At 39.1% G+C, this 11215-nt stretch overlaps 1 protein-coding gene across 2 annotated transcripts in view; it reads right to left on the bottom strand.

Annotated features, from left to right (window-relative positions):
* The window catches only part of LOC106959695 (copine-9), a 54507-nt gene that overhangs the window by 18909 nt on the left and 24383 nt on the right, over positions 1 to 11215 (bottom strand). For both annotated transcript variants that reach the window (XM_015052438.1, XM_015052437.1), the window contains 9 exons: positions 8351 to 8414; positions 7670 to 7773; positions 7290 to 7394; positions 5442 to 5483; positions 3779 to 3854; positions 2707 to 2760; positions 2441 to 2502; positions 1859 to 1905; positions 689 to 870 (listed from right to left, as the gene is read on the bottom strand). In XM_015052438.1, the coding sequence (XP_014907924.1) occupies positions 689 to 870; positions 1859 to 1905; positions 2441 to 2502; positions 2707 to 2760; positions 3779 to 3854; positions 5442 to 5483; positions 7290 to 7394; positions 7670 to 7773; positions 8351 to 8414 (736 nt within the window). The remainder of the gene's footprint in view (positions 1 to 688; positions 871 to 1858; positions 1906 to 2440; positions 2503 to 2706; positions 2761 to 3778; positions 3855 to 5441; positions 5484 to 7289; positions 7395 to 7669; positions 7774 to 8350; positions 8415 to 11215) is intronic.

The following is an 11215-nucleotide window of genomic DNA, read 5'->3' as shown; positions in this document are numbered from 1 at the left end:
GCACAAAAATATATACATTTTGCCTTTAAAATTAAAAAAAAAAAAAAAAAAAAACACAGACTTTGTCTACCCAGAATTCCTCATGTGGAATAGTTTTATCTTCACCTGGTTCAATTTCTATAAATAAGTCTAATATTAAGCATTTTACTCTCTAGTTATTAATTGGTCCATCCAAAACATAATCATCAGATCAGTCCTACATGGTGCTGATGTCAAGTCAAACAGAAAAGAGTTTTTTATATTTTTTATTTTTTAGCTGGAGATGAATCCTTTGCTACAAACGATCGAGCATTCGCTAAAGGAAATCTATGTTGTCACTTTTTAGGCAAATCTTTTTAAATTTTGTTATTTAAAAAAAGAGTTGAACTGTTTGTTCACATCTTTTAATGTATTTCTAATATACGTTCAAAATGCTTTCTCAATTAATCATGAGAATAATCAACAGATAAATCCATTATTAAAACAATTGTTAGCTGCAGCCCTAATGAGAGCATTTGCTATGGAAGTATTTTTGGTGCAAAAGTATTTGTAAAGTTAAAGTCAAAGAGACAAAGTCTCAAAAGGAATTTTGTAATTGCAGATTTTTTTTTTTTAGTCTTTCATAAATACAAAATACGGAAAAATCTAACTTAAAACTCAATGAACCAAATGAGACCAAACCGTGGCTGTGTCCAGACGTCTGTCTTACCAGTGGGAAGCCATGGGAGATCTTGCCATCTGGAGGTAGTTTAGCCCCAAAGCCGTATGCAGGGAAGAGCTTGTCACTGTCGTAATCCTGAATGATCTCCCCCACAGCCTTCAGGGCCATGGCATACGCATTCATCTGGTATGGACTCATGTAGTGCAGAGAAGTGGGCTGGGATGGATTTCCTATGGAATGAAAAGCCAATATGCATGTACGGAAAAACATCTCTGCTCATAAAGGAAATGCAGTATTTAAAATGTATTATGACTCTTAAAGTTGACGTCATGAAAAAGCTTTCGGTCTTACAAGTGGTGTAACAATAAATAAAAATAAAAAAAGTCTCTGCCCCAAACTATATTCACTTATAAAACCCAAAATGATACCATTGCCAGCAAATACTTTATTATCTGCTTTTATGCATAATCAGCCCCGTTAATACCACAATCAGGTAACTATCTTACTGTGTTCAGTTTTTTATGAAGATGTTGTATATATCAAAGACAACTTAAAAGAAATTTGATGTGGCATTTCTGACGTCTCGAAATTGGCCTCTGTCTCTTTAAGAACCTCCTACCCATTGTGACACTCCCCCCCTCAGCAAGTCGTCATAACGATGCTTCTCCGTGTCGTCCATTGATGCCTTGCAGCCTCTCTTAGGAGCGCTGCCGTTTGTGTAACGGCCAGTTCCACCAGGTGTTTGTTAATTGCTGCTGCCGCTAGTCTGGTGGAGCGGTGTGGGGGTGGGGCCTGATGCTCAGAGGCGGAGCTTTGGGTAAATAGGTGGGGCATCGTATGAGCGGATATTAAGGCGCCCCCAAATGGCTGCCACACATCCATCAATGAGTTAAAACAAAACTCTTGATATATTTTTCATGAGGGAAAGATATTTTATACATGATATATATCGAAAAAAATAAAAATTTAAACAATACACCCCACCCACCCACCGTTTTTTTTTCCTCTACCAATCGCCATGTTGCTACGGATGTTCAAGTATGCCTGATCAGAGCTACAAGGTTGATAATTACTTCAAACAATATTACACAATCAAGTGTAACATTACACAGCCTGGATATTTCTAATGTTATCTCTAAGATTAGAGTATGTTTTCTATGAAACTGTTACAAGAGATTACTCAAAATGTTCTGCGTGTGTGAATGTGAAGCATCTTACCATTGGACGCAGTGAAGTCTATTGCCACTGTGAAATTCAGTTGTGTCCTGGCACAAGACACAAGATATTGGTTTTACAAAAGACTTTCAGAAATGGGGTTCTCTCCCTCTCTCTTTGATTGGGAGAATAAATACTGATAAGATGAACATCTTGCCTTGTTTCAAAGTCTACCTGTATTCTTTTCCAAATATTCTATTTCTAATTATTACATTCAGTTATCTGTACTATTCAGTGGAACGGCAAAACATCCAGTCAGACAAAAAATACTTCAGTAATGTAAGTTCTATGGCCTGATCTGTCTACCTAATTTTCAATTTTATAGCTAAAATCGCTATGTTAGTGATTTTATCTAACATAATTAAAGTCACTTCTAGTCAAATCTGCTAGATTTGAGTTTCAGAAAGCCATACCTTAACATCCTCACTAAATCTTTTATTGTACTTAGTGATGCTTGAGAATCATGTATTTTATACTTATCTTTGTCACATTTCAACCGTCATTCAATAATAAAAACCTCTGTTAAGTTCATCTTTCTATAAGTCCCTCCATGCCTCTGTGAATCATCTGTGACCACGCTCTTACCCTCCTCTGATGTAGTCGACAAATGTGTGTTCCGACTCCACTTTAAAAGACAGGAGAGTCACCTTAAAGATGGAGAAAGGGGAGATGATGAAAAATAGAGGAGAAAGGAACAATAACGGCGAGACGGTACGAGACGAGAGAAACGTCCCAGTCAGGGGCCTTGCAAATATATTTTTATAACTTGGATAAAAGTCCATGCAGCCAGGAGTGTTGTTCAGTAATATATGTTGGCATCCAGTAGTGAAAAACAGTCAAGTTGGTCTTACCGTCCCTGAATTGACATATTTCTTCTTTTTTCCTTTCTTTTTAGGATTCAAAACCTAAACCAAGCAACACAAAAGTAACAGTTATTACACAAGAGAGCGTAGATTTTGCAGAACCTTCAGTGCATCTGTTAATGTCCACATCATGTTATCTTCAGAGAAAAAAAAAATATATATATATATATATATATATATATATATATATATATATATATATATATATATATATATATATATATATATATATATATATAATATGAGAAACATTACTCACATTCCAAGGTTCAAGCTTTTTGAATATCATGTAACTCAGTCTGTTCATATGCAATACATAATAGGCAGTAAAACCAGCTCAGTGATGTACAAATCTTTTTTTTTTTGTCTTCTTTTTTGTCAGGTCAATTTGAACTACTAAAAAAAATGTTATCAATAAATTACTTGAAAATAGTCTCAAAACTGCGATATTATTGTTTATCGCAATAACTTCTGGGACAGTTTATCGTCAAGCAAAATTTATTACTGTGTCAGACCTAATATCTTTGACACATTTTCCTGTTATTCTTGTAGATTTTAAAGTTCAAGTTCCAAATAGGAAAAGTTTAGCCAAACGCACTGAAATTTTAAGAACCGATTTTGGATCAACCCAAACTTAGAATCCAATATGGCAGCTGCTCAAATATAGGCATCTGATCTGAAGCCATTATTTCAACCAATGATGTGAGCTAACACATTGTTTCTATGTTTGAAAGTATTAAAACCAGAGATGCACATTGTTAGCATTTATTGATGTTAGCCTGGTTACTGACCATAACAATCAGCTAACTCACGGCTCTCAGTGACTGCAGTAGTTAGGTTGAGGTTTGGATGTTATTCTCATGATCTCAACTCAAAAGGAAGAAGGAACAAAGCAATCACTGAAAAGAATAAATAATAAAGGAACTAGTGCTGCAGCGCAAAGCTCCAGAGACAATGTTAAAACTCTGACTCTCAATAAGAGAGACGAGATATTTTATGTATTTCACATTCTGACTAAGTCGGAAACTGTTTTTTTTTTATTTCTCCTTACACAGCTTACCTCATAGACATTGAACTGGCTTTGGCCTCTGGACAGTTCCCTGTAGCTGGTGGTAAACTCTCCGATGAAGTCATGACTGACAAAAAAAAAAGGAGAAAAAAAAGTTTCATACGAAATGTCTAAATCTGCCCACATCAGGCTGTCCTCACAAACTGAGCGGCCATGTGAAAACCTGTAAGAGAGGACTCCAGATCACCATGACGACGCACAAGGAGCTTCAGTAAATGATGACAATAACTGTCGCCCTGGTTCTTTGTGGGGGCAGAGGCAATGAGAAAACCCGCTGTGGAAGAAAACTCAGATCAAGGCTGGACTAGAGAGTTCTTTGGTCGGATGAAACCAAAGTTCAGCATCAGATTTTGTGTTTGGAGGACACAGATACCAGCACTTCACTTCAAACATCATCTCCATCGTGAAGCTGGTAGGCTTGCAATGGCAGAAGGTAAAATTAATGGCAGAATATGAGAAAATCCTGTAGGACAATTTGGGTCTGTCTGTAAGAGAACTACGGCTCCAGAGAACATTTATTTTCCAGGAGGACAACGACCCGAAAGTCCGGCTGCAGCTGCACTGAAATGGTTTGACCCAGAGTGGCCTAGTCAAAGCCCAGACCTCATTCCCATGGAGAATTTGTGGCTGGATTTGAAAAGGCTGAGAGACGCTGAACAGCTTGGCAGTAAAACTGCAGTGTCTGTTGACTGTGGCCGAAGGTGAATCTACTGAATGGAAGACGGTTTTATGCAATCACTTCTTTTATGTTACAAATTTTTTAACCTAACCAGCATGTCATAGAAATCAGCTTTAACATTTTTTGTAAAAAACCCGGCATGCTTTGTTATGATTGTTTTTTTTTGTGTGTTTTTTTTAAAGAAAAGAATGTAAAAACATCCACCGTAAATCCTTTCATTCTGTTATGTGGTAAAGTTACAAGTAATCAGTCAGTCGGTCCCTTCCTTGATTGAACAATGAGGCCATTTTTTGTTTTTTTTCCACTTTGTCATCAAGTTACTAACAGCAACAACAACATAAAATGTACATTTAAATTGGGTTTTACCTAATCTGATAAAGATCTGATGATGTTAATATGCACTCATGACCAGTCACTTTTATTATTTCATAATAAAAGTGACTCAAGCAAAAGTAAAAAGTACAGTCTAGTAAACAAAATTACTCAAGTAAATGTAATTGAGTAAATGTAACTAGTTACTGCCCAACTCTGCTCACGACTGCCACATGTTTTCTGCTTTACCGTGACTCTACCGATATTTACTTCATGACTTTAAAGAACCTAAGAACATTTTGAAGTTCAGACACAAAAGACTACAAATTATGACAAGCCGAGACGTGTAGTCAGCGGGCCGGAAACCCCCCGCAAATCTTTTAATTAAAACCAATAAAGTGAGAGGAGAGCCCCTACAGCATCCCAGCACCAGTGAGAAAAAGAGCCAAACCGCGTTCTGTCTTCCCGTTCTCTCAGTGACAACCTCCACGCACAACTTTTGAATCGCTACGCAGCATTTGCCAGGCGAGCGCAGCTATCCATCTGCTATAATGAGACGCCCTGGGTTAGACGAAATTGGTGTGACATTTGAGGTGCTCTGAGTGGAGCCTGAAAATGAAATGGACAAAAGAAAGGCGAGAGACGGTGAACAAGAGAATTTACCTCCCATCTCTGTCCCAGTCATAAACGTCTACCTTCACTGTCCTGGAGGGAGGCAAGACGAGGGAGCCGAGGTGAGATTCACAGATAGGAGAGAAAATAAAAGGGAGAAGAAGAAACAGCAGAGAGAAAGATCAAAAAACAGGGGGCACTTTTAGTTAGAAAGTTAACTTTTCTTTAGACGCTTTTTATCCTTTAATAATAACACTGTGAGGACACGTTCAAATGACGTCACCTTCATTGAATTTGATGGTGACGGATCAGAGTTCGATCAATGTGAAAACGTCTGTTTTGATTACTGAGACCGAGACATGAATCCTAACAATAAGAAAAATATTGTGAGAAAGAAATCTAGAGACAGGAAAGATGACAGACAGACACACAGACACAGACTGTGCCTCTTCCTGTTAAGACCATTAGCACCATTAAATGTATTTCAATATGGATGTGGTCGGATAATGGAGAAGGGGGGCCAAGCTAAAAACCAATCAGTGATAAATGGTTATTGGTTACTGAGCTGTATTTGTGAGCCAACTGAGCTAAAACACAAAGATTCAGCTCTTAGCATCACATTTAACTATGGTAACAGGGTTAGGATTAGCGTTGATATTTTTACGTCACACTAAACAAATAAACAAAAAACTGTAAGCAAATCTACTGAACAGAACCATAACGGAAACAGAACCACAGTCAGTAACCAAAGCTGGGATTCAAATAAATCCAATGCCGCCACTGAGAGTGAGAGCCGAGCAGTACACACATCAAGGGAAATGAGTTTTTCTCCTCTGGGTGGATTTCCATAAATTTTGTTTTTTATTTTATAAAAAGAAATTTCAAAAAATTCTAAATTCAAAAATACTTTATTGATCCCAATGGGAAATTAAATGTAACTCATATTAATTCAAATTCTTCAGAGTTATTATAGATAGTGATGGCTGTGGGCAGGAAAAGATGTCCTGCATTAGTTGAATTTGAAGACGCCTCTAAGTGAAGAAACTCTTGTTTTCCTAAAACAGTCTCATGAAGATCATGGTCAGATCTTTGTGAAACATCATTTTGCACATATTCAAGTTTTCTTTGCCAAGAGTTAGAACTTGTTTGATAATCTAAAATATGTAACTTTCCAACATTCATAAGGTGTGTGTTTGTCTTGTGCTCTTGTGTTTATCGTGCTCCACAGTCCACAAAACAGTGTTGATAGTGAAACAGATTATTGTTATTACGAGGTTCAGAAAAGAAGCTCTTACTGATCTCCTGCCCCTTTAAGGTAATTCAATAAAAATAGGACTGGATGACACATGAAGTCATCATCATGCTTTTCCTTGTGCCACAGAGATAAAGCATACCTCCATTTCCTGTGAGGAAGAATCAAAACCTTCACATAGTGAGTGTGATATGAGCAGTTTGCTGGTGAAGTTTTCTTCTGTGACAGTCCCAATAACACCAGCACTGGCCCAAGATGAACTTCACAGCCGACTGCTGGCATTATTCTGACCTGCCACAGAATCACACGCTGTCAGACGGTTCAAACCAGAACATCATCAGAACATCATCAGTCTTTCAGCTTTTCTTTTCTTTTCTTCTCCCGTCGCCATGGTGAATCACGTTATCTGTGTTCCACTGATGAGGACTCGCACTCACGCTTAACTCAGGGGGTAACTTGACTCAGAACTGAGTTACCTTGCTGATGTCTCATGTTGTGAGCATCACAGGGCTGGGTAAGTTCATTCAGAGTATCTGCCGTCTACTCAGGGTTTGTTAACCTGCTTTCTGAAACGGGGCTCTGATGTTTCAGGACACCTGCATACATGGAGCCGAATGGTAGATCTGTCAAAGTTAAGTTTTTTTTACCTGTCGTAGTCACCGTTACAAAGAGCTCGAACAGGGATGGTGAATGACTGCCAGACAGGGTTCAGATTGTTCTTGATCACCTCAGTCTTGTGGCAAATTGTGAACCTGGTAACAACAAGCAGGACATTTAGCACAGAGGTCAAACAAGTGAATCCGTTTTAAGCAAAGAAGTAAGTTAAAGTTATAAGGAACCATGTGATAAGTTTATCTTAGTTCATAATGTGGCTGTGGGAATGCTCAAGAATGCCGTTGGGGTAGATTCAGCAGAGAGATCTGGTATTTTCATTAGCTTTAAGTAACAAGATAGAAAAAAAAAAACTTCCCCAAGCTGAGTGGTGTTGGCTGAAGGCCGAACAGACAGTAGATAAAAATGTACTTACGTTCCATCTTCATTGCTCCGATAGAAGACAAGGAAAGGATCGGACTTCCCAAAGAAATCCTTTTTATCCAGCTTGTTGGCACAGAACTGCATGGTGGCTATGTCCTGAGAGAACAAGGCTCGTTTTCAGGTCTTTTGCACAGCAAGAAACTCCAGAGTTGAAATAGTTCAAACTTTCATTTACATCCTGAAATTGTTAAAAACGGATTAAGAGAACACAATATCGTTCTTTAAAAAATAAGTTACTTTTCTAAATCTATGTCCTTTTGAGGTTAAGACTCTGTGATTCATCACCGAATCCAGAACTGGGGCAAATTAGACCTACACAGCATTAGACACCATCATGAGCCGGTTTGTGTCATACACGTTTCTCCTTTTGTGGCTAATTATTGGTCACACATAGCAGAAACATTTATGCTTAAAATGATTAGATAATGTATGAGGATCTGTCATCAATATCGCGAAGGAAGAGTATTAATTAATCCTGCCTTCTATGACAATTATTCTGAAGACTCCATACAGTCAATTAAATTCCCTTCGTAAAGTTCAAAATTGAAACCGGAGCGTGACTATCATGAATTTAGACCGAGGTGACTACCTTCCTGACACCGTGTTAGATTCTTTTTTTATTTTTACACAAGTGAGTAGCTGTGAGTTTATGAGTTTATGATTAAATACAAACCCTGCAGTTGCTGAGCTCCTCGGCTGTGAAGACGATGGAGCCACACTTCTTCCCAGGTATCCCACTGTCACAGAAAAAAAAAAAAAAAAAACAGAGACAGTTGTGTTTTGTTAAGGTATTTAGTGCTATGAATCCTATGAAATGCCGAGCAAAATTAGCAAAAATCAGTGGATGACAGGGATGCACTGATTTCCTTAATTTTGGGCTTGGTGATCGGCCGATACATGTGAAGCCAATCTTATCTACCTCAGGAAAGGTCTAAAAATCAACAGATGTCCTCTTCTGCTCTCCCATTAGAGAGGTTTGACCTTTAGCTCCGCCCACCAGGTCATGTCTGCACGTTTGTAGTTAATAGTCACTCCACTGTTGCCAACTCAGCACTTTCTTGCTATATTTAGACATTTCAGACAAAAAAAAATTTGCATTTTTCAAAATGCCGATTCAAAATCGGAATCAGCAGCTCAGTCTTTTTACAGATCAGTAATCGGCAATCAACCAGAAAACTGCAATCGGTGCACCGCTGGTTGATGAAGTCATAAAACCTAATGAATCAAAGATGAAAGCCTCATTTCATTCCAGCTTTTCTGGCAACCAATTTATGTTAAGTGTGTGTGACTGCTTTTGTTTATCTTTTTTTTATAATGAGGACACCAGCAATGGGAATCCTAATAAACAAACAAACTTTACTGCAGAATGACGGACGGAAAAAGACAAGAGCCTGTTAGCGCTTCCTCTTAGGCGGCGATTCTACGTTTTTCTAACAGAAACCCAAAGCTGAAATAATCAGTCTGCATTGTCGTACGCGGGCTGACACTTTCAAAGTAACTGTGAAAAAAAGGAAGCAGAAGAGATGGGATGTTCTTTGAAACTGGTGACCCAGATTCCCAGCTGATTAGACTAAGCCAGCTGGAGTTGCTGTCTTTAACATGAACCAGTGCCTCAGAATACACAGAGGCTAAAAGCCATGCAGATGCCGTTCTATCTTTGGAACATCAGATCACTGTCACTACACTTCAAAGCTTTAAAATATCTCATTCTTGGGAGAACCAAGGAGCAACATTTGCTCCAGCAACCCGTTGTCGTCCTCGCTGTGGTTTGAGATCTGGTAAAACGACGCTCGTTTCGTGTTTGGTCCGTTTGGGTTTTGTCTGTAAGAGCTCTACAGGAGGACGAGAGTGTAATTAAAAGTTTTCCGGCCGGGATAGAGAGAGGAGAAAACCCTTCTCATCCTCTTGATAATTCCCTGTGGCTGTTAAGTCACACTCCACCTCACAGCACGACGTGGTAATTCGTTCCATCCACTTGAAGCTACGCTTCTGCAGGAGAGCGAGAGAGAGAGCAGTCTGACGCACTTTGATTAAAATGGCAACTGAAATTTACAGCCGCTGCTGCAAACATCTGGAGAAGACGACACACGGCGGTAACAATGCGCACGGTCTCTTCTGCTGTTTGCCGTTTGCGCCCTTGAGCTCGGGAGTCACCACCAGCCTTCCTCCTCTTTTTCTTCCTCCTCCTGCTCTGTGAACGCAGTCACGTAACCCCCCGAGAGCACAAGGTCAGCCGAAACGCCTCAACTTGAACCGACAAATAATTCCAACTCGTCTGATTTCCTCTCACGGCGGTTTCGGTTTTTAATCAATCTATCCTGACCTTCCAGCTGTAACAAAGGATGCTAACGTGATTAATGAGCCGCTGCAAGAAGCCAAACGACTTTTCCCACTCTAGTAAAGAAAGTGAGGATACCTGAACACACTGCCTCACACAACGCTGCCAAAAGTCACTGAGGCGTTGGTGGGACTAAAGGCAGCATGGGAAAAATGCCATGTTATAAGTGAAATAATCTGTCAGTGGAACTGGAACTTTTTCATCAATATTAAGGAATTACTGATTAAAACAAGCTCTTACATCTTGCTGAAAACTTACTTACAAGCTTTTTTGTTGTTGTCTTATTTTAAGATTACTAAGATATTTGTACTAGAAACTAGATCAAAATGACTTGGTAAGATTTTATGTTCCTGCAGTTTAAACCCTGTTTAATAGACAAGTTCTTTAAGCGACTTATTGCTGCATTTAGTTTACTGTCACTTAGCAGTAAATTAAATGATTTGAGTAAGACTGGCTTAAATTTGTCAAGTGAACTCAACTTAAATTCAGTTGGACAAACTTAGTGTTTCCAATTGAAGCAATTCAATTAAGTTGGCTCAACTATTTTCATTGTTCAGTGTAAGTTAGTCATTGCGGAGCCACTTCCACAGCCAGTCTATTTCTCAACACATAATGTAACATTTTATAACTTTTACTGTAAGATTTTGACGTAACATTTATGAACAGCCATTGTGTTTTAATAATTTTACCAATCTTAATTAATGGTGTAACTAGAACTTTGATCTCTTGTTTTTATACGGTTGCGACTACATGAGAGCCCTTTTAATGGCACTGAGCAGCTAACCGTGCAACGAAGCATAAATTCATTTAACACTGTTGCAATTAACTCTGTGTTCTCTGAAGAGTTATCTGGAACGCTCCGTGGGTCAGAGCAGGAGGACGACTGTATCGACTCTTTACGCCGCAGGGACGCGCTCATCTCTGCGGAGGCGGCAGATAACACCGGGCTGGAGCACACACACATTACACACACACACAAACACACACACAGCCTCTCCTGCATCTCACAGGCATGGTGTCGAGTCCTTCTGCGGACCAACCAGCAACAGGAAATGCTGTTTGGGTCTCTGTCAGGACTCACGCACAGTCAGAAAGTCTGATATTTGACTGAGCAAAGCCAAAAGTCAAAGAGTCTCAGACTTGCAGACTGATGGGTGAATCTGAAGTCGTCTGTAACAGCTGCCTGATTGAGCTTTGCCT

This window comes from Poecilia latipinna, unplaced genomic scaffold, assembly GCF_001443285.1.
Source record: "Poecilia latipinna isolate Pla-1442-1.1 unplaced genomic scaffold, P_latipinna-1.0 Scaffold1109, whole genome shotgun sequence".
Lineage (NCBI taxonomy): Eukaryota > Metazoa > Chordata > Actinopteri > Cyprinodontiformes > Poeciliidae > Poecilia > Poecilia latipinna.
This window is presented reverse-complemented; position numbering and strand designations above follow the sequence as displayed.